The following is a 27,599-nucleotide window of genomic DNA, read 5'->3' as shown; positions in this document are numbered from 1 at the left end:
ACGTGGGCTGCGAGGCAGGAAGAACCGAGCAGCACGCTGCTGGCTGGTTGAGCTGCCGCGATCAGCAAGAGGAGAGCGAAGGTGGCCGGGCAGACCCTAGCCCTTCCTGGTCCGAGGGAACGCGTCCCAGGAGAGCCCCGTAGACGCTGGAGCTTAACTCTGTGCTCTTCCTCCGCAGAAGAGGTGATCCTCGCCGAGGATGAAACCGACGGGGAGCAGAGGCATCCCTTTGATGGTAACTGCTCTGAACCTGGCTCAGGGGGTGGGGGGGGGTGGCTCCCGGGGGGAGACCGGAGCAGCCAGTGCTGGGGGAACAGGCTGTTTGGTTCTCAGGGGCCTCCAGGGGATGGACGTTCAGAGCCCAGGTGACACCAAGCACAAACACAAGACCAGGTCAGGACCAGGAGGATACAGGGAATGGCGGGAATCTGCGGCTTTCGGGAATTTCAGGACGTCGGCGCAGGTTTTTCGTGTTCTGGCCTGCCCTTTCTGCTTTAACCCCGTGCCTCAGTTTTCCGCATCCGTGAAATGGGCATTATGATAATAATACCTACCTCATCGGATAGTTTATGAAGATTACGTTAATGCTTGCAAGTACAACGCCTACCTGACTCAAGGTCATGACTCACCATCTGTGTTTGCTGAATAAATAAATAGCCAAGAATCCGGCTTACTGTTCAGGACCGTGGTCTCACGGTTGGAAATTTGGTGAGACAGAGCAAGGGCTTTGGATCGAAAATACCAGGCGAGAGCAGGAAGTAAAGGAGCTAGGGTTTATCTCGGAGAGTTACCAAATGGATTTTACTGTTTGCGGGGGAGGGGAAGAGGTGACCCACGGGGGTGTCTAAATCATTTTGTTGGAAGCGTGTGCCTGAACTCACTGTCCCCTGGAGAGCCCGTGGGGGAGGAGCGGAACCTAAATACTGAGCAAAGGGATCCGCAGTCCCGGCCGGCCTGGCAAGCGTACTAAAGGTCAAGGGTGGGCTGCCTTCATTAGGGGTCACTGTATATCCGGACCCACGCATCCCCCAGGGGCAATGACAACTGAGAGCCCAGACCTCAGTCTCTAAAGTCAGACTGAACAGGACGTGGTTCTCGTCTTGACCCCTTGGGCAAAGTCATGTAACCCCTCCCCCCCCAGCCTCGGTCTCCCCGCCTGCAAAATGGGCATACTCTTCCCTCCCACCAAACCGGATTGCCGTGAGGGTTAAACCCAACACCCCGCAGAGCGTCCCTGGCAGAACAAGACCTGGGGCCGAGGACGCAGGGGCGCCGAGGTGTGGTTCCGGTGTCCAAAAGGGTAACGTCTTTTTCTCTTGCCATGTTTCCATTGTTGGAGCTCTGCGGAGAGCCACCATAAAGAAAAGCAAGACCGACCTGCTCAACCCCGAGGAGGCCGAGGACCAGCTGGCCGACATCGCCTCCGTGGGTGAGTCTGTCGAGCTGCACCCTGGCGCTCGGTTGTCACCGATGGCGTCAGAGATGCGCGCTGAAGGCCCGGGACCCTCCAGGCCTGCACTTGGATCCCTCCTCTGCCCCTTGCCACCTTTGTCTCCTGGAGGAGGTGACGCGATTATGGGAATAACAGCGGCGCCTCTCTCCTGATACGGTCCGTGGAGCTTAAACTAAATAATCCACAGTAAGCATTCAGAAGGGCGCCCGGCACAGCATAAGCTCCCAGTAATGATATCACGATTCGTCAGTACTCACGGAGGGGGCTGCTCTTACGAAGGGCCGGCTGTGAATAGGATGGGAAACCAAATCCCGACCCGCGTGGGCCTTGCGGTCCAGGGCAGGACGCAGAGGTTAAACAGGTAGTTCCCGAAATAAGCCTGTCGTGATCGTGGCACTGCTGAGAAGACGCCCCGGGTTTGGCGTGCTCTGGAAGAATGGGGGGTGGTCAGGGAAGGCTTCTCGGAGGAGGCGACGTTGAAGCTGAGGACTGCAGGATGAGTATAGGAGTTGGCCGTGGCCGTGAAAGCAGAGAGAGCCAGGCGGAAGGCTGTGCTCGGTCTGTTGCTGTTGGTTCTTGCCAAGGGCAGAGCCTGGGGAGGAGGGCACATTTGCTCTTTCCCTGCGCGCCCCTCCTGATGGAGACCGTGTTGCTTCCGACCTTCTCCGGAGAGACTAGATGATATTTTGAACAAAAAATTTTTTTCTTAGAGAGAGAGAGAGGGAGAGAGAGAGAATCCCAAGCAGGCCCCATGCTGCCGGCACAGAGCCCGATGTGGGACTCAAACTCACGAACCTGAGCCCAAACCAACCTGAGTCAGATGCTCAACCGACTGAGCCACCCAGGCGCCCTGAAGTGGGTTTTTAAACATTCCAGGAATGAAAGTGGGAGAGCATCCAGGCAGGGGAAGTAACACATGACCTTGCGGGGAGAAAGCCTTTAAAGGGAGGGAGGGGGGGAAGGAAGGGGAGAAGGGAATTTAATATATACACGTGGTTCTGACCCACGGGCACCGACTATTCCATACGCTGCTGTTTTCGCTCCCCTCCTGGTTTTTGACCTTGTGCGCTGGGTTTTGACATCATTTCCACTGCAGTCCCATCCTCCCGGAGGGTGGCGCCCCCGTAGTTGTTTGCTTAGCCGTGGCTCTGTCCTATGGTGTTGGAGTTTCCAGTGTTTTGCCCCTCCAGAGGAGCACCACCGCGAGCATTTATGTTCAATTACTGCCCCCACCCTTTGGGCGTGTTTCCTTGGGGATAATTACAGGATCAAAGATATCAACAGCTTTTCAACTCATTATTCACAGAGCCCTTCTGGGTTTCAGAAACACCGAACCCATGTATAAACCCGCCAAGCACTCATACGTTCAACGGATCCCCCCCTCCCCAGCCACTGCGTATTGCCCATTTAATTCCCTTTCCCAGCTAAGTAGGTCTGTAATGATACCTTCAAGCTCATTTCAATTTGCATTTTTAAGTTCTAGCCACAACCCCCTTTTGCCTTGTAATGCTGAGCTAGACCTATTTCGACTTGTGGGTGCATCTGTGTCCCTCCTCCCACAGCAAGTTCAAGAACGGGAGCACTCCCAACAGGGCTCTGTGTGTTTGATCTGTTACGTCTGGCTCACACACCAAAAGATTGGCATACTCAAGTCAGGATCGCCTCTGTGGATAAGATTGGGTACCTGCTCCCCACTGATGGAGAGGTTATTTTTCATCAGTCATCCTAGAAAAGATGGAAAAGTGATACTACCCGATGTTGGCAAGGATGTGGGGAAATGGGCATTGTCGCGTGCTGAGGGTAGGAGTTTGGTTGGCACGGTTTCCACCGTGTGGTTGGGTATTATTTAACTGTAGATGTTTCTAGTCTTTGACCCGGCATTTCTGCTTCAAAAATAGTTCTTCCACGTGTGCAAAAGATCGATGCCTCTTCTCAACAGCGCTGTCTCTGGTGTTCAAAAGAGCCCGGCTGGCTCCGTCGGTAGAGCGTGCAACTCTTGATCTAGGGGTGGTGAGTTGGAGCCCCGTGTTGGGTAGAGAGATTACTTAAAATCTTTTCAGTGAAAACACACACAAGAAACTACAGTAAAAACCAGAGACAACCCGCGTGCCCAGAAATGGGGAGACGACTGAAGAAATTGCAGTATTTACGTACGATGGACTATTACGCAGCCAGGAAAAAGAACATGGCTGCTGCTCGCATGGAAAGATGTTTGAAAGCGATTTCTCAGTGGAAAAAGCAAACGGCACGGCATCATATAAAATGTATGATCCCATTGCAAGAACGATATTAAGTATGAGAGGTACTTAAAAGTGTGAGGGATTTTCTTTCACTTTCTACACAACAGTTTTCTAAAACGTACAAATTAGTGACGGGCATTTCTTTTGAAACCAGAAAAGTAATTAACTGCGGTTGAAGTTACTTAAAAGCAACACAGACTGGGGGCGCCTGGGTGGCTCAATCAGTTGAGCGTCTGACTCTCGATCTCGGCTCAGGTCACGATCTCATGGTCGTGAGACTGAGCCCCGAGTTGGTCTCTGTGCGGACAGTGTGGAGCCTGCTTGGGATTCTCTCTCTGTCTCTCTCTCTGTCCCTCTGCCCCTCCCCACCCTGTGCTCTCGCTCTCTTTTAAAAAATTAATTCAGTACGTAAGCAAGTGGGTAAAAAAGATTTTTAAAAAAAGCAACAAGAGACTGATCATGAGGACTCTGATAGCTGTACAGGCTGGGAAGAATTTGGTGGAAAGCAGAGAGAGAAAGCTTCACGAAGGAGGCGTTTGTTGTTTTGTTTTTTGGTTTTGGTTTTTGAAAAGAATGTTTTTAATGTTCATTTAATTTTTGAAAGAGAGAGAGAGAGAGAGACAGAGCGTGAGCACGGGAGAGGCAGGGAGAGAAGGAGACCCAGAATCCAAAGCAGACTCCAGGCCCTGAGCCGCCAGCACAGAGCCCGACGCGGGGCTCGAACCCACGAGCCGTGACATCGTGACCTGAGCTGAAGTCCACCGCGCGAGCGACTGAGCCACCCAGGCGCCCTGGGAGGGGTTTGTTTCTAAGCTGGGCTTTCTGTGGAATGGGGAGAGAGCATCCATTTGCGACGACTGCCATAATAAAATAGCATAGGCTTGGGGGGCTTAACAGCAGAAGACGGGAGACTGGAGTTCTGGAGACTGGAGTTCCTAGCTCAAGGCGTCCGTCAGGGTTGGCTGCTTCTGAGGCCTCCCTCCAAGGCTGTAGACCAGGCTGGTAGACCCCTCCCTGTGTCTTCACACGGTCTTTCCCGATCTCTTCTTACAAGGACCCCAGTCAGTATCGGATTAGGGCCCACCTACAGGACCTGAGTTTGCGTTATAATTCGCTCGTTAAAGAACCTAGCTCCAAATAGGCTCACATTCCGAGGTACTAGGGGATAAGACTCCGGCATATGAATCTGGGGGATCCAGGTCAGTACATAACAGGGGGGCCAGCCAAGAAGCCACGAGAGAGACTCGCAGATGGTTTGCCCGTGGGAGACCCTGCTCGTGAATTGGTGGCCGACGTAAGAGACCTTGCTCCTTGGAGAATGCAGTTCCAGGCTGGTGTGGGATAAACATGCAGTTTCCAGGCTGGTGTGGGATAAGGGGAAGGACAGGAAACCAGACTAGGAAGCGGTCGGACTAAGAGCCACGGCTGTCCCGTGCCCTTTCTGTTAACAGAGCAGGCGACGTTCAGCTCTCCAGACGGGTCCGAAACGTAGGCCAGGGGCTCGGTGTCCCCGGACCAGGTTTGCCCCGGGGCACACCCACCAAACTCCAGCCCCTTTGCCTGATGGCTCAGAAACGCACAGGAAGGGGCCCCCGCTCCAGCCAGTACCCCAAAGGACACCTCTGGAATTCGAGTCGTTTATAGGAAAAGGTGAGCCGTGAATGGAAGCTGCCATCACAACCAGCTCTTCAGGAAAATCACATTCCTTTTAGATGACTTTTGATCGGAAGCTCTGCGCGGGCTGTATCCGTCTGCCAGGGCCGCGTAACATAGTGTCAAAACTGGGCAGCTCGAAGCAATCCTTGGCGATCCCCGGCGTCTGTGTGCATCACCAGACTCCGGCCTCTGTTGCCACACGCTTTTCTCCTTGTGCACCTGTGTGGCTCTTCTCCTCTGATAAGGACACCAGTCACCGGATTTAGGACCCACCCTGATCGGGTTGGGCCACATCTTCACTTGGTTACATCCACGGAGACCCTTCACTTCCAAGTAAGGTCACGTTCGCAGATCCCAGGGGTTAGGACTGGAACACGTCTCTCTGAGGGGCACAGTTCAACCCGCAGCTTGGGCAGGACCCGTTTCAACTTACGGGTGATTTCAGGGGCACGCAAAGTGCCCCAAGTCCCCATCTGAAGCCTTGGTGGTGACAGGCTTCTGTCCTCACGGCAGGACATTCCAGACCGCTACTGGTCACCTGTGGCTCTTGATCCCTTGGGCAGAGCCAGTGTGAGCAAAGAGGTGCTTCATTCTTCTAACACATCAGATTTAGAAGTCTTAGCCCAAGAAAAAGAGTGTGAAACGTCTCTTGGACGTATTTCTATACTGATGCCGTGTTGAAATGATAATGTTTTGGATCTGTTGGGTTCCATAAAATCTCTTATTAAATTTTTTAATATTTATTTATTTTAGAGAGAGAGAGTGCAAGTGGGGTGGGGGAGGCAGAGAGAGAGGGAGACACAGAATCCCAAGCAGACTTCAGGCTCTGAGCCATCAGCACAGAGCCCCACGGAGGGCTCGAACCCACGAACCGTGGGATCGTGACCTGAGCTGAAGTCGGACGCTTAACCGACGGAGCCATCCAGGTGCCCTGTCTTATGAAAATATTTGTAAAATCTAAGAATTGTCTGCAGTTGCCATTCCAGACCACAGAGAAAAACTAGAGACAAGAATGTATAGAGAAGGGGAGCGTGGGTCCAAGTGAGTGTGAGATACAATCCAGGTGACAATACGCAGCTAGCAGGGACCTGGCACATAGTAGGTGTTCAGTTAACATGCACTTCCCTTTTCCTTCCCAGTGGGTGCTGTGCTTGTGGGATATGTCTCCGGGCCAGTGATCAGGAAAGACTTGCTCGATAAATTGGCACATGAACTCGGTCTTCACTGGAGCACTGGGGGTTCTAGTAGAAGATTATGATGGCCATGGTGGCCAGCATGGGGCTAAGGCGTATTCTCCCAGCAGCCCTGTGAGTGGGCAGTGTGGTTGTCCCGGTTTACGAACGGAGGCACTGAGGCCCCAAGATGCGAGGTGTCTTGGCCAAGGTCACCTGCTGGTTGGCAATGGAACGGGTTTTCGGTGGGGCTCCAGCAGGAGTGGGGGGTGGGGAGCCTCCCGCCCACTGTGACTGAGCTCTCCCTCCTCCTCCCCACGGAACGTCCCAACCTGACCTGAGACCTTCAAAAGTCTCAACTCTTTGTCATGCCCTATGGACGCCTGCGGATCCCACATCTTTGGGAGCTACCAGAAATGCCCCAACTGAGAAGGGGCCGTGAGGAGCCCCGCTGGGGTTCTCAACGGCTGTGAGGTCAGGCAGGCGACGGACATGAGGGCGAGAGGGTCCCGCCACCAGGGCTGGCCAGCTGCCGCCGAGCGGGCATGTGTGTTGAAAATTTTGTGCGTGGGAAGGGAGTGGCGCCCTGGGAGACGTTTGCCGCGTCCCATGCTGGTGGGATGCTGCTGATGCACCTGCTGGGTGGACGAATGAGTGAATGGACAAGTCAACCAATGAGCGCATGAATCGATGAACGAGCTGGTGAACAGGGGAAAGAATGAATGAGCCAAAGAACAGTCAGCCAACAAACGAATGCCCTTGAAGGTGTTCAAGAAGAGATCATTTAGGAGTTGCGAACCTTCCCCTAAACCTGTCCGCTCTCAGTGCGTGGCATCTCGGTCCCTCCAGGGGCTCAGGCCAAAGACCTTGGTTCCTCTGTCTCTCTCACACCCACACTCGACTGGCAGCGGGCGTTGAAATGTCCCTGAAGTAACACATCCCCAGTCTGCCCACTCTTCTGCCCTCCCAGCCACCGCGGAGTCCAGCCGTCATTATTCCTGGCTGGACCAATGCAGTCACCTCCTCCCTCTTCTTGCCCTGGCCTTCCAGACTGTTCCCCCCCCTGCAGCAGCTAGAGGGCGCTTGTGAGCAGCTGAGTCAGTTCTCCCCACGGCCCCGCAAAGCCCTGCTCCTTCCGCAGGGTCCCCACCCTGCCCTCAGCTCCTCCTTGTCTCCCCCTCATCTTCTCCACTCCAGCCATACTGGTTTCCTTATGCCATTCCCCAGATAGGTCAGGCAGGCATATTTCTGCCTCAGGACCTTTGCACTTACTGTCTCCTCTGCCCACAAATACTAAGGGGGCTTAAACCAACGCCTTCACCTTGACCGCTTGGCTTAAATATGGCAGCCTGCCCCATGGTCCCTCCTGAGGCTCCCCAGCCCCTTACACTACTGTCCTTTTTCTTTTTGCCAAAGTACATTGCACCTTCCATCACACTATTACTTTTTTTTTTTTTTAACCATATTTGCTCTCTCTCTCCCCAAATGGAGATTAGTCCCAGGAAGGCAGGGCTCTGCTACCTAGAGTGTCCTAAACACCTGGAGTAGAGCCTGGCACACAGTAGATGCTCCACAAGTAAAAGCGTATGCAGGCAGATTCTTTGCTGCTCATGTCTAAGGTGAAGTGTCCACGGAAACTAAATGTCCTAGCCACACCTCTTCCTGGAGGCTTTCCAGGAGTTCTCCCTGCAGCGAGGGTCCTGAGCAGAAGCTCCTTCCTCATTCCCCCACCGTGGCATGACCCCCAGAGCCATCAGATGCAGCAGGAGAGGGAGACGCAGGAGGTTGGCATCATCAGTGGAGAGCCATCTGTCTCCCCGTGTCATCCAGAGCTCTCGTTGGTCGTTTGCGATACTATGATCTTTGCCTTCCTGTAAGCTCCAGCTCTGGAACGCTACGTCCCTGGGTCATGGTGGATTCCCCCCGGGGGGCTGGACGGCTCGCCCGGGAGGCTGATGGATCCCCTGGCCGGATTCTGTGCCGGGGCCGCGCGGCGGTTAATTTCCTCCACAGGAACGCCCTGACCTTCTCCGTCCTCTCCTCGGCAGGGTCTCCCTTCGCCCGAGCCAGCATTAAAAGTGCCAAGCTGGAGAACTCGACCTTTTTTCACAAAAAGGAGAGGAGGATGCGTTTCTACATCCGCCGCATGGTCAAAACTCAGGCCTTCTACTGGACTGTGCTCAGTCTGGTAGCCCTCAACACTCTGTGTGTCGCTATTGTTCACTACAACCAGCCCGAGTGGCTCTCCGACTTCCTCTGTGAGTACCGCCCGGCCCCGCCCCTGCGCACGCCAGCTCCCTTCCTCCCGGCCCCGCCCCTGCCCACTCCCGCTCCCAACCTCACACCCTTTCCCACTTGTGTCGCCGCGTGTTCCTTCCTTAGCCCTTGTTGAGTCTGCCCTTTGATGTGGACGTGTTTGCAGCTGGCACTTCAATGAGTCTTTGGGCCTGAGGGGCTGGAAGCTGGAATTGAGGCCACCAAATACTTCTGTGATACTTTTTTTGAATTGTTTAATGTTTATTTATTCTTTGAGAGAGAGAGACGGAGAGGGAGAGAGAGAGAACGAGCAGGGGAGGGGCAGAGAGAGGGAGACACAGGAATCCCAAGCGGGCTCCGGGCTCCCAGCTGTCAGCGCAGAGCCCACTGCGGGGCTCGAACTCACAAACCGCAAGATCGTGACCTGAGCCGAAGTCGGATATTTAACTGACTGAGCCACCCCGGTGCCCCTGTGATCCTTTTTAAAAGAGAGGCATAAGGGGCGCCTGGGTGGCGCAGTCGGTTAAGCGTCCGACTTCAGCCAGGTCACGATCTCGCGATCCGTGAGTTCGAGCCCCGCGTCGGGCTCTGTGCTGACGGCTCAGAGCCTGGAGCCTGTTTCCGACTCTGTGTCTCCCTCTCTCTCTGCCCCTCCCCCGTTCATGCTCTGTCTCTCTCTGTCCCAAAAATAAATAAAAACGTTGAAAAAAAAAAATTTAAAACAGAGGCATAAGGGTGCTGGTGAAGGGGGGCATTGGAAGAGAGACAGAAAGGGGTAGAGACCACAGGACAGCCAGATGGAGACAGAAACACACATGCAATTAACAGGTAATATCTCTGGGGATGTTAAAATGAGTGATTTGTGGTTGAGAGAGGGGGATGCTTTAGGGGCAAAGAGTGGCCCTTATGTTGTCCCCATTTTCTCTGCTCGCTTCTGACACTCCCTGCTTCTCCCCTCTTCTTTCAAACCTTCTTCTTCCCCCCCCCCACCCCCCCCCCCGCCACTTTCCTCTCTAGCCCTTTATGACCTCCTTATATCCGGGATTCATTCCTAGAAGATCTGCCCCAGCAACTATGAGAACATCTGGCTCCTTCAATGGCTACCAGGACCCCTAAGGCCTTGCCTTTCTGGGCCTATTCCAGATTCCAGGAGTTAGCATGGGATAGTATCAGAACTGATGGCCAGGAGGGGGCGAGGAGAAACAGTGAGAGGTGGGGAGACCTCTGACCGCGATTTAAAAAATAAAGGTCTCTGAGAAATCAATAAGAGTAGCGTCTGGCGGTGGGGAAGGCAAGCGCATACCCTGGCTCTGGCCTGTGGGCCCCGAGTGAGGATTTCCCAACACCGTTTGCCTGCTGGCTGCCCTCCGCCTGCATCTACTGGCCTGACTTAGGTTCGTAGCTTCTTGCCCCGTCTGGCCCGGTTCGGGGTTGACCCAGACAGCCACTGGAGACAGTCGAGTCTTCAGCCTAGAGGGGCCTAGGAGCCTGGTCCAGGTCATTACTTCCTTGTAACCCTTGTTCTCCGTCACATTGGTTGACCCCTCAGGACACTCCCCAGGGGCCAGCTCTCCTTCTGAGAGCCCTGACCTAGTTCCAACCCTCGTAATTGCATTTGGTCCCCGTGGAGTCTTACAAATGAGGACTCTTTACTTCTTGTTTTAATCTCCTCTGGTAGTCTATTTTTAATCTCCCATATTCTCCACACTAATCACTTTGCTCTGTCTGTCCTGGTTCAGGAACAGAGAGTTGGGACTCCCTGTCCTGGGCTTCTGTGTCTGTAAAGGTCCTCTAGTTATCCCCGTTTGAGGAAAAGGAGACACAGAGAGGTTAAGTAACTTGCCCAGGAACACACAGCTAGTAAGTGACAAAGCCAGGATTTGAACCCAGAATCCAAACTGTGACTAACGACAGATCCCTGCCCTGGTCACCAGATGACCTGGGTTCTCAGTGCCCGCTCTGCTCCTAACTCATCGTGTGACCCCGGACAGGTCACTACCGACAGCCAGCCGTCAGCGGAAAGCGTCTTCGTTTATAAAGCACCCTTTTTATTTTATTTGCCACAAAGAAAGAAAGCAGGGCTACTATCTTAAACGAGGACATGTCGATTTAAAGATACACCCCAATTTCCCAGATGTCAAACTGAACAAAAGCGTGTGTCTTAGAATCCGTGAGGTGTGGTCGTTTCTCGGCGTCTCAGATTTCTCATCTGGAAATTGGGTTTATTGGGCCCTGAAAGTTCTTCCTGACCCTCCAGGGCTACAGACAATTCTCTCAGGTCTTGTGCATTGCCAGCAACCAGGTTGCCATGGTAACTAGGGAGCAGGTTTCCCAAAGTTGTTTCTGGTGGTTCTCGGAATGCACCAGAAGTTACAGCCAGATGTCCCTCGCTGATATTTTGGCCTGACGATCCCAGAGACCCTGGTTTCCCTCAGACACTAGGAGCTCCCTGGCATCCAAAACACTAAGGGGAAGAAGATTCGGTCAGGAATGAGTGTGAAGGACCTTGACGGTTCAAACCACCTCTTAAAAGAATGATAAAAGAAACACCCTTGACTTTCTTTTTTTTTTTTTTTTAATGTTTATTTAATTTTGATGCGGGGAGGGGCAGAGAGAGAGGACAAGAGAATCCCAAGCAGTGTCTGCACTGCCCGCGCAGAGCCCAACGCGGGACTCGGACCCACGGATCGTGAGATCGTGACCTGAGCCAAAATCGAGAGTCAGACACTTAACCGATTGAGCAACCCCGGCGCCCCAACACCCGTGGCCTTCAAACAGAATTAACTATGTGACCAAAACTGAAACTCTTGGAAGTTTGGGTCCTTTGTCTTCCTTTCTGTTTTCTTCCTCTCAGAAACCCTCCTTACCCCACCAAGAAAGCTCTCTCGGAAAAGGTCTTGAAATTAGCCATTTCTCTGCTGGTGCAAACAAATTCCCATATGTTACCTCTCCCCAGGGCGTTTGGACTATCATGCTTTCTTACCAAAGAACAAAAGTGCTTTATCTTGTCCAAGACTTTTAGACATCAACAAGACAGGATTCTACCGGGGGGCATCAGATAGGTTTTCCAAGTTGGGAGAAGGGCCGTATCTTAGATTGGTTGCCCCTGAGTCTCCAACTAAGCCCCTGACACAAAGGTTACTAAAAGGACACCATTATGATTTCTATTTGTTTCTCCTTTCGAGCTCAGGCGTGTAAAAGTGGACTTATCATAACTCTTAGATTATGGCATCCTGGGCTCATTGTTATTTTGTTAGTCGGGCAGTTCGTTCGTTCGTTCGTTCATTAGTTTTAAAACGTACTGGGGCGCCTGGGTGGCTCATTCGGTTGAGCATCCGACTTCGGCTCAGGTCATGATCTCGCGGTCCGTGAGTTCGAGCCCCGCGTTGGGCTCTGTGCTGACAGCTTGGAGTCTGGAGCCTGTTTCAGATTCTGTGTCTCCCTCTCTCTCTGCCCCTCCCCCGTTCATGCTCTGTCTCTCTCTGTCTCAAGAATGAATAAAACGTTAAAAAAAATTTTAAATATGGGGCACCTGGGTGGCTCAGTCGGTTAAGCGTCCGACTTCAGCCAGGTCACGATCTCGCGGTCCGTGAGTTCGAGCCCCGCGTCGGGCTCTGGGCTGATGGCTCAGAGCCTGGAGCCTGTTTCCGATTCTATGTCTCCCTCTCTCTCTGCCCCTCCCCCGTTCATGCTCTGTCTCTCTCTGTCCCAAAAATAAATAAACGTTGAAAAAAAAAAATAAAAAAAAATTTTTTTTAATAAAAAAATAAAACATACTAAGCACACAGGAACCCACCAGCCAGCACAAAACCTGAGTCCTTGGCAAGGACCTGTGCCCAGCTGTTATCGTTGAACCAGAGCAAAAAAGTGCGTGGTGGAGAGCCATGGAACTTTCCCCACTCCTTTTTAAGATCGGCCAGGGGTTGGTGGGTTGGAGGGTGGGGGACAGTTGTTGTTCCTCACTTTAACAGAGGAGAAACTGAGGCCCGTGGAAAGGAAACTTGCATAATCTTTAGCCAAGGCCACCAACGACCCTCCTCTCTCCCTGCCTGCCAGGCCAGATGGATGGGGCTGTTATTAACAGGAAAGTCAGAGCCGCCTGGAACCCCCCCCCCGCCCCCGCCACGCACTCCACAAACCTAACTTCCTTTCCATTCTCCCTCCTCTCCCTTCCAGACTATGCAGAATTCATTTTCTTAGGACTCTTTATGTCCGAAATGTTTATAAAAATGTACGGGCTTGGGACGCGGCCTTACTTCCACTCTTCCTTCAACTGCTTTGACTGTGGGGTAAGTACTCTCGTTGGTAGGAAGTTCACCTCTCCGGCTCTGGCCGAGAACGGCTGGTGCCTGGGCACATCAGAAAGGGAACAGTAGGGTCACGTCTGGACGTGAGGGACGCAGCCAGATGCGGAAGGAATGAGCAGGCAATCCCAGATACCGGTGAGGACACAGAGGTTCCCAAACTTTTAGCCACTGCCAGTGGGAGGGAACCGTTCAGGCCCTCTTTCGTTTATAAAAGTTCCAAACCAAAGGACCCGATGTCGCGTGGCAGCAAAATAGAGAAATAAACTGGGGCACGGCCACGTAACAGAATTCTCCACAGCAAGGAGAGGCGACCAGCCGCAGACATTGACAAAAGTCAGCCCGTAGAGCAGGCAGGATTCCGCTCCGCCCACATCAGATCAAAAGGATAAAAACTGGACGACTGTATGTCGGTGAAGGATGATGCTTGAGAACTTTAAAGGGGCAAGGACCTCAAAACCCGTTATGCTCAGTGAAAGAAGCCAGACCCAAAAGGTCACATACTGCATAATTCCATTTCTGTGAAAGGTCCAGAATAGGCATATCCATAGAGACCGGAAGCAGGTTGGTGGTTGTGGGGAGGAGGAAGGAATGGGGAGTGGCTGCTCATGGGGAGACAGGGTCTCTTGGGGGAGCGATGAAAATGTCTCAGAACTGCCTAGAGGTGACGCTGACACAACATTGTGAGTGCGCGAAATGCCGCCGGGTTGTGTGCTTCCGGTGGTCACTTCGACGTTCTGTGGGTTTCACTTCGATTTCTGAAAAAACGCAAGGAAATGGTTACTGCAGTACCCAGGGGCCCCTCGAGGCTTCTCGGGGTGGAGACCCTCACCCTGCTTCCGTGTGGGGGCATCTCGGTTGGGTTTCCGCAAGGTCCGGGGCCAGGGCACGGTTTCCAGGGCCCCGGACGCGAGACCAGGTTCTCTCCTCCAGGTTATCATCGGGAGCATCTTCGAGGTCATCTGGGCCGTCATAAAACCCGGCACATCCTTTGGAATCAGCGTGTTACGAGCCCTCAGGTTATTGCGTATTTTCAAAGTCACAAAGTAAGTCTCTGGAGCTCCCCCGGCATCCCAGCAGGGGCGGGGATGGGGACCGGGGTGGGGCCGCCTCCAGCTTGTGGGGACGGGCGGGCTCAGCTGACCGGCCTGACCGCCCCTCCCCGACCCGGGCTCTGCTGGCAGGTACTGGGCATCACTCAGGAACCTGGTCGTCTCTCTTCTCAACTCCATGAAATCCATCATCAGCCTGTTGTTCCTCCTTTTCCTGTTCATCGTGGTCTTCGCCCTTTTGGGAATGCAACTCTTCGGCGGCCAGTAAGCGCTCAGCAGACCCCCTGACTTCCGCTTCCCCGGGGTCCCGTGTGGGGACAGAAGCGGGTCTGGTGCGTCCAGAGACCCAGGCTCGCCTCCATCCCGCAGACCGCCCCCCTCGTGGCTCCGGGCGCCCAGTGTATTCACCCGGGTGGGCGGGGTCCTGGGTACCAGTCAGGGTGTCCTTCTGGGGAACAGAGATGCTGGAGATGTTGCCCTGGAGACAGGATGCTGAGCTAAGTAAGCCCTCAGAGCACCCAGGGCAGGGCCAGCGTGAAATGCCTGTGTCCTCCCTGCAGGTTTAACTTCGATGAAGGGACTCCTCCTACCAATTTCGACACCTTTCCAGCAGCAATAATGACAGTGTTTCAGGTACGGTCTTCACCTGGCCCCCGTGGGCGGATACCTCTTAGTGCCAGAGACTAAAGCAACCATTCAGCCTAGGAGGGGGGTTCCTCGAATTGCTCTTCCTCCTCTTTGCCTTGTCCCGCTGTTTTAAAATACAGGTTTTAGAATTATTCAGGCACGGTGAGGCCAGCAGATCTCCGTGAGATCGCACCCTCAATCAACAATGGTGGGTAAATGCCGTTGGAAAGGCAGTCTGTTGTACTTGGAGATCCCAAGAGAGGAAGTCCACGGCGGGCCACGCAGGGCCACGAGGGGGAGGTCAGGAGGCAGAGAAGGGGGAACATGAGCACGAGCCTTTATTGTGGTTTCTGCAGGAAGGATCCCGCGAGGCAGAGTAAGCAGTTTTAGAAGTGGCTGGCTGGAATGATTTCAGCGGGGCTCTGGGCGTGGGGGCCATCTCGGGTTAGCTGATGAGAAAGATCAGGGGACTGTGGGCCCCGAGTGTGAGAGCCCCATAGAGGAGGTGGTTGGTTTGCATTTGAAAAGTGTAGGGGCGCCTGGGTGGCTCAGTCGGTTGAGTGTCCGACTTCGGCTCAGGTCATGATCTCGCGGTCCGTGGGTTCGAGCCCCGCGTCGGGCTCTGGGCTGATGGCCCAGAGCCTGGAGCCTGCTTCCGATTCTGTGTCTCCCTCTCTCTCTGCCCCTCCCCCGTTCATGCTCTGTCTCTCTCTGTCTCAAAAAATAAATAAACGTTAAAAAAAAAAAATTAAAAAAAAAAGAAAAGTGCACACCATGGGCAAGTTGGCCATTATCTCTAGGAATTAGCTGGCCCTGACCCCCTCCAGGGTCAACAAACCCCCCACCCCCGCCAAGTCACAGCATCAGAATACAGAAAATAGGCATGGTTACCACACCCATTCTCCCTGGATTAGGAGATGCCCCTGATCCCACATTCCAAGGCAGAGAGACCCTGGGCGCTCTCCCCAAACCAACTGCTGCATCTGTGTGGGCACATGCCCTGAGGTTGGGGACTGACCTGGCTGGGACCACCAGAGCCCGGTGGGTTCTGTCTCTTTGTGGGGTGGGGGAGACAGGGAATCTATGGAAAATGTGACTTCACTTTCTCCTTCCCCGGGGAGGGCAGTTTCTAAAAGAGAACCCCTGGACAGGGGGTTAGAAAGGGAAACTAGCCGTGAAGATTGTTGATGGTGGGTCTTGAGCACAGGGGTTCTTGTCAAGGGGGGGGGGGTCTGTCCCCCAAGGACACTTGGAAGTTCTAGAACCGTGGTTGGTTGTCACAGCCCTGGGGGAGCTACAGGCACCTGGTGGGTAGAGGGCAGGGCTGCTGCTCGATACCCCACAGTGCCCAGGACGGCCCCTTAACAGAGAATGACCCGGTCCCCAAATGTCAGCAGGCAGGGCCGAGGCTGAAAAACCCACATTAACGGGTTGACATTTTTGGAGTTGATTCACATTTAGTTTATCCTTGTGGAAATATTACAGAGGAGGGAAGTTGGATTTTTTTTTTTTTTTTTTTAGTGAGCGTGTGGGTGACGCACGCCTGTCCCCTCAGTCCATCCCCTATGCATCAGGGAGACTTGTGTTTGCCAGCACCTGCCCCCCTGTGCCTGACACATTCTCCCGTCACTGGCACCCGCCCTGCCCCCAGGCACAGCAGGCCAGAAGGACCGTGAATATGCGGCTTAAGCACCAGAAATTTATTTCTCGTATATCTGGAGGCTGGAAGTCCATGAGCAAGGTGCCCGCGGGGTTGGTTCCTGGTTAGGACTCTCTTCCTGGTTTACAAATGGCCACCTTCCCACCGTGTCCTCACATGGCATGGAGATGGGGAGAGACAGAACAAGTTCTCTGGTGTCTCTTCTTATAAAGGCCCCAGTTCCCATGATGAGAGGCCCATCATCATGACCTCATCTAACCCTGATTACCCCCCATCCCCAAATACCGTCACATGAGCGTTTAGATCTTAAACGGACCGGGGCACCTGGGTGGCTCAGTCGGCTAAGTGTCCGACTTCCGCTCGGGTCCTGATCTCACAGTTGGGGAGTTCGGCTCAGGTGGTGATCTCACGGTCTGTGAGTTCGAGCCCCGCATCCGGCTCTGTGCTGACAGCTCAGAGCCTGGAGCCCGCTTCGGATTCTGTGTCTCCCTCTCTCTCTGCCCCTCTCCTGCTCACGTTCTGTCTTTCTCTCTCTTTCGCTCTCAAAAACAAACATTAAAAAATATACATCTTAGAGCTTCAAGCTATGAATTTAGGGGGGCACAGCTCCGTCTGTAGTGAATCCCCTGGTCACACGAGGCAGGACAGAGTTACGGAACGAGCCGTGACTCCCCCTGAGGCACCTTTCCCTGGAAGCCAGGCCGAGAGCCCCTCAGGGCAGGGGTGGCCCCTCCCACGCCCCAAGAGCCACCGCAGGCAGGCGCCAGCTCCGCAGCCAAGGCGTCTCCGCGGGGCCCGTGGCTGAGAGGGGTTGGCTGTGTGTTTCTCCGTCCCCTTTCAGATCCTGACGGGCGAAGACTGGAACGAGGTCATGTATGACGGTATCAAGTCTCAGGGGGGCGTGCAGGGCGGCATGGTCTTCTCCATCTACTTCATCGTGCTGACGCTCTTCGGGAACTGTATCCTCCGCGGGGCGGGGCCGGCGGGGGCGGGGCCGGCGGGGGCGGGGCGGGGCCGGCGGGGGCGGGGCCGGCGGAGCAGCCGGGCGGCCAAGGAGGGTCCTCGAGGCCCGGGTACCCGGGGTCCGAGTGGTGGTGCTTTCCCTGACTCCGGCGCCTGCAGACACCCTCCTGAACGTGTTCTTAGCCATCGCGGTGGATAATTTGGCCAACGCCCAGGAGCTCACCAAGGTGGAGTTGGTGGGAGAATGCTTCTCCCTCGGGCAAAGTTACCGCCTGCTTGTGGCCGATCAGCACTGTGCTGGGCGTGGGGGTGGAGACAGGGTCCGAGCTTTTGCCCTGGAGGCTCTGTTCCCCGGGAGAAGGAGCCCCCTCCCCTGAAACAGTCTGTCGCTGATCAAGAGGATTCCACAGCAAAGAAGGTGGGGGGGCGTAAGGCTGCGGGGCTGCCACAGGAAACAGATGGCAGGCTCCACCCGAGGGCCCATTTATAGAGAGCGGGGAGCGTCAAGGGACCTCTCCAAGGAATGGCGCAGCCCCCAGGCCAGCAGGCACTGTCACCACCCCAGACCTGAAGGGATGGGACAGGTGGGAAAACCCACACAGGGGCCTGAGGCTCACCTCGTGGCCCCATGAGCTTGGGAGCTGGCCGGACGTCGCCCCCAAGTGACATCAGTAAAGAATTAGATGCTCCCGGTGCCGGGCATCGCTGTTCTCTCCCTTTTGCAGAAGGGGAAACTGAGGCTCAGAAAGGCAAAGTCACTGGCCCCAGATGGTATGATAATAGCAGCTACTATTCACAGTAGCACACTGTGCACGTCAGGTACTCGACACAGTTCTTGCTCTACAGTAAGTGCCCAATAAAGGCAGCAAAACTTCGTGTCAGATGCCTCTTAGAGCAGCCTTGGACTCCCTGGAACTCGGATGCGTCTCAGCTGGGCACAGAGGAGGCAACACTGCTTTCAGGAACACAGCTCACACCCTTGGGAGAGCCCACAAGCAGGGCTGCTGGGAATGGTTGTACAGGTTGCGCACTGCACAAAGGAAGCTGGCACCTTTTCTGCAATTTCAGAGGAGGGTGTTGGGAAACAGCCCCATCACATGAAGAGAACATGTGCAGAGTCTTCCTGTGAGCCCAGGAGGGCCCGGCCTGGGGCTTCCCTCCTCTTCATGGTCCCATCTCTAGTGCTTTGAGGTGTTCAGGACACGTTCGTGGAACTGAACCGAACTGAGCGGACGTTGCCAAACCCTCCATCTGCTGGCCCTGGCAGGGGGGAGAGAGAGTTTCCCGAGCCCCGCTCTGACTGGCGGGGTGGGGTGGGGGGGAGAAACGGAAGGCTCTGCTGCCCCAAGCACACGGCCACGAGCCTGGTCACCATGGAGCTGGCTGGCTCCAGGGGCTAATCCAACCGTATGCTCATCCGAGTTCCAAGAGCCCGTCCTCAGGGGCTGTCACGGGGGAGAGGGTGCGCCGGGGGGAGCATGGGAGAAGGGGAGAGAGAAAGGCAAGATCATGTATTTAGTAGGGACATTCTCCTGCAGACCAACTTGTTTCCTTCATTTATCCTGCAGGTATTTCTTGAGCATTTCATGAGGCAGGTACCCCGCTAAGCCCCCGATGTGTTGGTCTTACTGAATCTTCTCAGAAACCCCCGGAATCAAGTTCTCTGAGCCCCCCTTTTACAGACTGTGTCTTTCAAAAGCGTTTCTTGAGCACCTCCCGTGAGCAGAGCCTGGTCTAAGAGCCAAGGATATGGCAGTGAACAAAAAGGCAGAAATCCCTGCCCTCGCGGGGCTGACATTCGGGAGGGAGAGACAGACACGAAATCAGTTTCTCAGGGGGTGAGAAGTGCTCGGGTGGGAGAGCCGGGGAGAATGGAAATTTTAGGTGAGGATAGCGAGGCACCCAGAGGCGACGTTAACAGCGAGCGAAGGAGCTGGGATTTGAATCCACGTGGGTCCAGAACTTGTGCTCTGACCCACGTGTACTGTTGCTTAAGCCCGAGCGTGTTTGATACTCGCCCAGGAGCTTGTTGAAAATGCAGATTCCACGGGGCCCAGCCCGGGGATTTTCGGGGGCCGGGGGGGGGGGGGGGGGCGGGGTCGATACCCAGGCCACACCTGCTTGTAAATATTTTCCCATGTTGCCCTTTGGTGGCAGTAGGGTCAGCAGTGAGGCCTCAAGACCTGGTTCATGTTTTGTGAACAGGGACCCCGTGTGTCTTTCAGGATGAACAAGAAGAAGAAGAGGCAGCCAACCAGAAGCTGGCCCTGCAGAAAGCCAAGGAGGTGGCAGAAGTGAGTCCCCTGTCAGCCGCCAACATGTCCATAGCTGTGTAAGTGCCCCGAACTCCAGAATGCTGTCCAGGGTCCTCACGTCTACACCCTCCCAGTCAACAATTTGGGGGCAAGGACCAGTCCCTGACAGGGGTGAGCTTTAGGAAGAGGTGCTTCTGCTCTATCGCCCAGTTGTACTCAACAGATAGTTAATAAGCGCCTCTTACGTGCCAAGTATTGTTCTAGCAACTGGGGATATGGTATTAATAGGGGGTTAAGGGGCGTAGGGGGAGCCAGGGGTGGAGAGAGTTGGGACTTTAAATCAAGTTGCCGTGGAAGACCTGGCTGAGAAGGAGATAAGACCAGAAGGAGGTGAGGGAGGAGCCAGGCAGGGGGATCTTAGGGAAGATCATAGCAGGCAGCAGGAACAGTATATACAAAGGTCCTGGGGCAGGCATGTGCCTAGTGTGTTTAGGGAACATGAAGGAGGCCACTGTGACCGAAGTAGAGGGAGGGAGGGAGGAGAGTGGGAGGAAGTGAAGGCAGAGAGGTGATAAGCAGATCATGCAGGGTCATGGGTGGGCCGTGGAGGGCTCTGGAGCACAGGAGGGGCAAGACCTGACTCGGGTGCTCATGGGCCCCCTCTGGCAGCTGTCAAGGGAACAGGCTGTAGGGAACAAGGGTGGGAGTCAGGGGACCAGGTTGGAGGCTACATTCATTGGTCCATACAAAAGAGATCGTGGGACTGCAGTGGGGTGGTGGCCGTGGTGATGGATGTAGCTGAGTTCTAGACACATCATGAAAGGTAGAGTGGACAGAGTTACCTGGTGAATCAGAGGTGGTGAGGTGGTGAGAGTTCAGGTATCTTGATTAAAGGGAGATTCGTTGAGCCAACCCACATTCTGCCTGTGTTGGATGTCCCAGGGACGTTGCACACCGAGGGACAGTGCGTGATGTGACGGTGGGGAGGGGGCTTTCTTTGCCACAGTGGAAGGAGGGGAGGTGGCTGTGAAGGGAGAGCCCAGGAAAACACATAATCAGGCAAGCGAGTTGAGGTGTGCAGTCTATGGAAGGTGGTGGTCTGTATAAAACTATCAATGGAGGCGCCTGGGTGGCTCAGTCGGTTGAGCGTCCGACTTCAGCTCAGGTCACGATCTCACGGTTCTTGAGTTCAAGCCCCATGTTGGGCTCTTTGCTGACGGCTCAGAGCCTGGAGCCTGCCTCGGATTCTGGGTCTCCCTCTCTCTCTCTGCCCCTCTCCCACTTGTGCTCTGTCTCTGTCTCTCAAAAATAAATAAATGTAAAAAAAAAAAAAAAAACACAAAAAACTATCAATGCCCGCAAAAACCCTAGAGAAGTCTGTATACCCCAGACTGGGCTGCAGGCTGGCCAGCACCGGCCCTGTGGGGAAATAGGCACCGTTGGGGAAATAGGCACTGCCCAAGACTCCCCAGTGCCCACCCTGGCTCCCCCTGGGACCACCCAGACCCTCCATGACCCAGAATTAAAAGATCATGTGGACGATTCCAGAATCTGCTCCAGGCCAACGTCCACTGTGATGGCTTATCCCGGAGGTTAAGATACTTTGACCATCAAGGCTACATCCCCCAGGGGGTCACGTGCTACAATTTGAGGAAGCGTGGAGAGGACAGCGGGAACACCCACCCGGGCTGAGACCCCCCCCCATCAGCCACACCCAGGGACACCTGCTGGATGGAGACGCCCACCTGGGCCAAGGCCCTGGCTAGGCCAGGATGCCCAGCCAGCTTGAGTGTTCGGCACAGGCCGAGCCACCTGGTTGGGCGGAAATACCCTCCCCGGTGGAGAGGTCCCCCGGGCCGAGACGTCCGCCGAGGGGCCTGAGCAGGCCACGTGGCCCAGCGCTCTAACCCCCACCCCCACCCCCCCCTCGCAGGAAGGAGCAGCAGAGGAACCAGAAACCCACCAAGTCGGTGTGGGAGCAGCGCACCAGCGAGATGCGGAAGCAGAACTTGCTGGCCAGCCGGGAGGCGCTGTACAGCGAGATGGACCCGGACGAGCGCTGGAAGGCCTCGTACGCCCGGCATCTGCGGCCGGACATGAAGACCCACCTGGACCGGCCGCTGGTGGTCGACCCCCAGGAGAACCGCAACAACAACACCAACAAGAGCCGGGCGGCCGAGCCCACCGTGGACCAGCGCCTCGGCCAGCAGCGAGCCGAGGACTTCCTCAGGAAACAGGCCCGCTACCACGACCGGGCCCGGGACCCCAGCGGCTCCATGGGCCTGGACCCCCGCAGGCCCTGGGCCGGCAGCCAGGAGGCCGAGCTGAGCCGGGAGGGGCCTTACGGCCGCGAGTCGGACCACCACGCGCGGGAGGGCGGCCTGGAGCAGCCGGGCTTCTGGGAGGGCGAGGCCGAGCGGGCCAAGGCCGGGGACCCCCACCGGAGGCACGCCCACCGGCAGGGGGGCAGCAGGGAGAGCCGCAGCGGCTCGCCCCGCACGGGGGCCGACGGCGAGCCGCGCCGGCACCGGGCCCACCGCCGGCCGGGCGAGGAGGGCGCGGAGGACAAGGCGGAGCGGAGGTCCCGGCACCGCGAGGGCAGCCGGCCGGCCCGGGGCGGCGAGGGCGGCGAGGGCGACGGGCCCGAGGGCGGCGAGCGGAGGAGGCGGCACCGGCACGGCCCCCCGGCCTCCTACGAGGCGGACGCAGCGCGCAGGGAGGACCGAGAGCGCCGCCACCGGAGGAGGAAGTAAGTGGGTGTGACCCCTGGTCTGGGTTGGTGGCAGCGGTAGTAACGACGCCGGCCGTGTGGCCCGTTCCTCTGGTGGAGCGTCTCCGTCCTCCCCACCTCTCCCCCCGCCGTCCGCCCCGCCCCCCTGCCCTGCGCCCCGCCCCCAAGCCTTGCACCCCGCCCCCAGCCCTCCGCCCTGCCCGCCGCCCCGCCCCCAAGCCTTGCACCCCGCCCCCAGCCCGCCGCCCCGCCCCCAAGCCCTGCGCCCCGCCCCCAAGCCCTGCGCCCCGTCCCCCAGCCCTGCACCCCGCCCCCTGCCCTGCGCCCCGCCCCCAAGCCCTGCGCCCCGCCCCCAAGCCCTGCACCCCGCCCCCCAGCCCTGCACCCCGCCCCCTGCCCTGCGCCCCGCCCCCAAGCCTTGCGCCCTGCCCGCCGCCCCGCCCCCAAGCCCTGCGCCCCGCCCCCAAGCTTTGCACCCAGCCCTCCGCCCCGCCCCCCAGCCCTCCGCCCCCTGCCCTGCGCCCCGCCCCCAAGCCTTGCACCCCGCCCCCCAGCCCTGCGCCCCGCCCCCTGCCCTGCGCCCCGTCCCCCAGCCCTGCGCCCCACCCCCACCCCCCTCGGCAGATGGATCCCAGTGTCACAGATTGGAAACCCAGGGGTGGAGCGCCTTGCCCAAGGTCACACGTGCAGTAGGTGGCGCGGCCAGAGGCTGCAGGCCCACCATTTCGCCCTGGTGCCATGTCTCTGGGAACATCTATGAGAAATTCCCCGCGCCCCCCCCCCCTCCACGCCGCCCCCCCGAGAATTCTTGGCGCTGTTCCATGTAGTTGCTGTGTGACCTGGCGCCGGGACTTCACGTCTCTGGGCCTCCGTTTCCTCCATCTGTAAAATGGAGACGTGGGGGTCCACTTGGGTCGTTGCTGGAATTAAGAGATCACTCATGGAAAAAACCCGGAAGAGCAGCCGACACCTTAAGCACTCGGTACACGCAGACCGTTTTTAGCTGTTAATGAGGCAGCCATCTTTTTTAGCCATCTGAAAAGCCACACTGGGCCCTCGGAATTGAAAGGAGAGCGGGGTTCAGGCTTCTGGAGGCCTGTTCCAGGCCAGAGCCCTGCCCAGTGGGAAACAGCATCCTCGTGTTCTTGGTACTTTGGAACACTCCTTCCGGTCCTGTGGTGATTCTATATATAGGAGCCCAACGATGTTGAAACAGACATCGTTCTTATATTCATTGATGTCCCGTTAGTTTTCTTTTCTATCACCACGAGGGCATCATATTGATTTTTTAATGATGTGTTTAAGTGGCTCTGCTATATGACATAGGCACTAGGCCAGCACTTAACCAAAATTGAATGTGTGCGCGAATCCCCAGGGATCTTCTTAAGCTACAGATTCTAATTCCTTGGGTCTCAGGTGCAGCCTGAGATTCTGCCTTTCTAAGGAGCTCCCAGGGGAGACTGATGCTGGTCCAAGGACCACACTTTGAGTCCAGAAGAGTCCAGAGGGCAAAGTTAAGTGACGCAAGGCCCTGCGTGCAGAGTCCCCAGGAATGCGACAGCTGGAAATGCTGGCTGCCTCCGGGTGCTGTGGGCCGTTCAGGTGACACGAGGGAGTGGCCACCGGTGTTGAGATTTTCCCAAGTGGAGAACGCCCCTTGGTGAAGTTCCATATGCGATCGGGTCTGGCGTTCCTTCAGTGCGTCCAGTAGCCGCATTCTGGGGAGATGGGGTGTGTATTTCACGCATACGAGATACGCCGATACGCAGAACGGAGTCACGTTGAAACTAAAGACGCAGGTCATCACGAGCAGATTTTTCGGCCGTGTCAGGGACGTTAGAAAGTCGTGAAGCGGGGTGGAGGGGGCACGCCTGGATGGCTCAGTCAGTCGGGTGTCCAGTGTTTTTTTTTTTTTTTTTTTTTTTTTTCAACGTTTTTATTTATTTTTGGGACAGAGAGAGACAGAGCATGAACGGGGGAGGGGCAGAGAGAGAGGGAGACACAGAATCGGAAACAGGCTCCAGGCTCCGAGCCATCAGCCCAGAGCCTGACTCGGGGCTCGAACTCACGGACCGCGAGATCGTGACCTGGCTGAAGTCGGACGCTTAACCGACTGTGCCACCTAGGCGCCCCGGGTGTCCAGTTTTTGATCTCAGCTCAGGTCGTGATCTCAGGGTCGTGAGCTAGGCCTGGAACCTGCTTTAAAAAAAAAAAAAAAGAAAGAAAGAAAGTCATGAAGGGGCCCCGACGCGGGGCTCGAACTCCTCACCGCCGGATCATGACCTGAGCCACCAGGCGCCTGGGGGTTTTTTTTGTTTGTTTGTTTTTTGTTTTTTTTAATGTTGACTTATTTTTGAGGGGCAGAGACTGAGCAGGGGAGGTGCAGAGAGAGAGGGAGACTGAGAATCCCGAGCAGGATGTGGGGCTTGATCCCATGAACCGTGAGATCATGACCTGAGCCGAAACCAAGAGTCAGTTGCTCAACTGACTGAGCCGTCCGGTCAGCTGGATGGCTATTGCTGTTATCAGTATCACACCATTAGGATTTTCTCATCAGCAGGTATAAAAAACATCTTTGCATCCATAGCCTTTAGAGTGACCACCCCAGCTCCTTCCTTTCACAGATGGGGAAACTGAGGCCCAGAGAGGGGAAGGGATTTTCCCCGGGCACCGCAAGCTAATAGCAGCAGTGGGATAAGAACCCAGCTTTCCCGAATCCCACAGATGGCCCCTGCTTCCCCTGCTCTCAGAAAGTACCTCCCCATCCCCGCTGCCCCCCACCAAAGCACCCAGTCTGCTACTCCCTTATTAATGGGCACGTCAGATGTCCTGGCCAGGAGAGGCATTACTCGTTTGGCTTATGGAAAGGTTCTAATGCTCATGGGAGATAAAACTTCGTGAAGGTTCAGACACTTGTAGAGGAAAAAAAATCCAAGACGAGGCATTCACGTGCTTTAACAAACAAACAAAAAACCAGGGGCGCCTGGGTGGCGCAGTCGGTTAAGCGTCCGACTTCAGCCAGGTCACGATCTCGCGGTCCGTGAGTTCGAGCCCCGCGTCGGGCTCTGGGCTGATGGCTCGGAGCCTGGAGCCTGTTTCTGATTCTGTGTCTCCCTCTCTCTCTGCCCCTCCCCCGTTCATGCTCTGTCTCTCTCTGTCCCAAAAATAAATAAACGTTGAAAAAAAAATTTAAAAAACAAATAAAAAACCAAAAAAAAAAAGAATGGCAAAGAGAAACCCTCATTCATTCACGAATATGATATACTAAAAAGGCATTTCAGTTCTATACGGTGACAAGCCAGGGGACCTGCCTAAGGGGTCTGCCACCTGCATTTTTCCTTTTTGTCATTTCTTAGACCTTTTCCCAGACACACTCTTGTGTTTTTCCTTCTCCAAAACATTGATACTATACATAGAATTGTTTCCTTTCTGTTTCTTTCTGTCTCTCCCCCAATTACACCTCCTGTCTTCTTCGTCAGTGTCCCCAGCTTTAAATGCCCCCCGCCCAGCTCATCCCGGTGAAAAGTGGACGGAAGCACATTCTATTTCATTCATTCTACATCGTTCGGTAGCCTCTGTGCCCAGATCCCCCACGCGGGGTGACCAAAGGGAAGGTAGCGCTTTCCCTGACTCCCGGTAAAACGCTGTGGGTCACAGACCTGGGCAGTTCTTCCTGCTGGACACGGCTGAGCAGGGAAATCTTTTGCCCAGATCTGTGTCACCCCAGAATTGACATCTCGGTGCCATAGTTCCACCTGCTCCCTCCCATCACCATGAAACCCAGACCCCAGGAAGAGCAAGGAGACATCCGGGACCGCTGAGCCCCACAGTCTGTCCTGCGTGGGGAGAAGAGGGGCGCTCCATCCATTAACGCCCTGATCTTACAGCACCCCCAGTGAGCCTTAGCCAGCGGCTCCAGCACCCCCATTCCATGCCCCCAGGCTGTCCACTGCAACATTTTCTTCACCAAGTGGTGCCGTAGCTTAAAATCTGTGGGACCAGAGGCGCCTGGGTGTCTCAGTCAGTTAAGCGTCTGACTCTTGATTTTGGCTTAGGTCATGATCCCAGGGTCGTGGGGTCGAGGCCCGAGTCAGGCTCTGCGCTGAACGTGGAGTTTTGGGGATTCTCCTCTCTCTCTCTCTCTCTCTCTCTCTCTCTCTCTCTCTCTCTGCCCCTCCCCCCTCTCAAAATAAATAAATAGACTTTTTTTTTTTTATCTGTAGAACCAGAGTCCAGCCCAGCCCTTTCCCAGCTGGGGGACACCTGCCAAATGCCTTTGCCTCTCCGTGCCTCAGTTTCCTCACCTGTAACATGGGCCTGATGCTAGTCCCACCTCCAGCAGAGGTGGTTGTGGGGATTAGAGCCTGGTGACCCAGGGAAGCAGGACCGTCCTCTGCTCCTGGGGGCCTGAGCACGCCCCGGGCAAGGTGGCCATCGCCCCTGGCAGAAGGATGCTGAAGTGATTAGCTGGCAGAGGCACGCGGTGCAGACGGGGTTATGCAACCGGCTGCCTATTCCGGGCAGATGATGCACGTCCCCAAGAGGGAAGGGGGAAGGGGCCTGACTTCAAAGTTTTCTGCCCCTTTTGAGTTCTCCTTGGAGATCGATGTGCGGTGGCCTTGCAGGCTGAGCTCGGAAGGAAGGCTCCACAGCAGACAGGGTCGACAGAGGGAGCCAAACAGGACAGAACGCCTGCAGCCCCTCCATCCAGACAAGGGGCTCCCGGCCCCGGGCGGGAGGCTGACGTCCCCACGAGGTTCACCGTGGTCTCAGCTGCTGTGTTCTTTAGTGTGACCTCTTCACATGGTGGCCGAGGGATCGAGGTTCTCTTTGAAATAGAAATTCACCCGAGCCTGCTTTGTGCTAGGGATAGCTCTCTCTTGTTAGGAAAATCTGGACATATTTTTTGAGGGGCCACCATTCGACCCACTGCCGTCCGCCCTCTGACGCCCCCCCGCCCAAATGTGTGTGCATTTCATGGGCGGCATATACTCACCTCCCCATCCCAGCATCCCCAGAAGTCTAAACCTGTCCGTCACCGCACCAGCTAGGATATCCTGTCTCATCCTCTAAGTCAGGTGTGGGTGAGACTCTGGGTAAGATCCATTTGGGGGCCAAATCCCTGTCCCTCTGTGGATAGGAAACTGGAAGGACAGATTCCCTGCCTCCAGAATACAGTCGGGGGACAGACGTGGGGCAGACGTTCCTATTCCAAAAGAGGGGTGTTGGG

The 27,599-nt window shown here is 55.7% G+C and overlaps 1 protein-coding gene across 14 annotated transcripts in view; it reads left to right on the top strand.

Annotated features, from left to right (window-relative positions):
- Positions 1 to 27,599, top strand: part of CACNA1A (calcium voltage-gated channel subunit alpha1 A) — a 282,973-nt gene that overhangs the window by 189,073 nt on the left and 66,301 nt on the right. For 9 of the 14 annotated variants that reach the window (XM_045046613.1, XM_045046579.1, XM_045046581.1 and 6 more), the window contains 11 exons: positions 179 to 235; positions 1,334 to 1,429; positions 8,570 to 8,779; positions 12,954 to 13,066; positions 14,015 to 14,127; positions 14,266 to 14,397; positions 14,694 to 14,766; positions 17,262 to 17,379; positions 17,543 to 17,610; positions 19,609 to 19,715; positions 21,572 to 22,387. In XM_045046613.1, the coding sequence (XP_044902548.1) occupies positions 179 to 235; positions 1,334 to 1,429; positions 8,570 to 8,779; positions 12,954 to 13,066; positions 14,015 to 14,127; positions 14,266 to 14,397; positions 14,694 to 14,766; positions 17,262 to 17,379; positions 17,543 to 17,610; positions 19,609 to 19,715; positions 21,572 to 22,387 (1,903 nt within the window). The remainder of the gene's footprint in view (positions 1 to 178; positions 236 to 1,333; positions 1,430 to 8,569; positions 8,780 to 12,953; positions 13,067 to 14,014; positions 14,128 to 14,265; positions 14,398 to 14,693; positions 14,767 to 17,261; positions 17,380 to 17,542; positions 17,611 to 19,608; positions 19,716 to 21,571; positions 22,388 to 27,599) is intronic. The other 5 variants (XM_045046590.1, XM_045046609.1, XM_023246121.2 and 2 more) reach the window with 2 other exon arrangements.

Source organism: Felis catus, chromosome A2, assembly GCF_018350175.1.
Source record: "Felis catus isolate Fca126 chromosome A2, F.catus_Fca126_mat1.0, whole genome shotgun sequence".
NCBI lineage: Eukaryota > Metazoa > Chordata > Mammalia > Carnivora > Felidae > Felis > Felis catus.
This window is presented reverse-complemented; position numbering and strand designations above follow the sequence as displayed.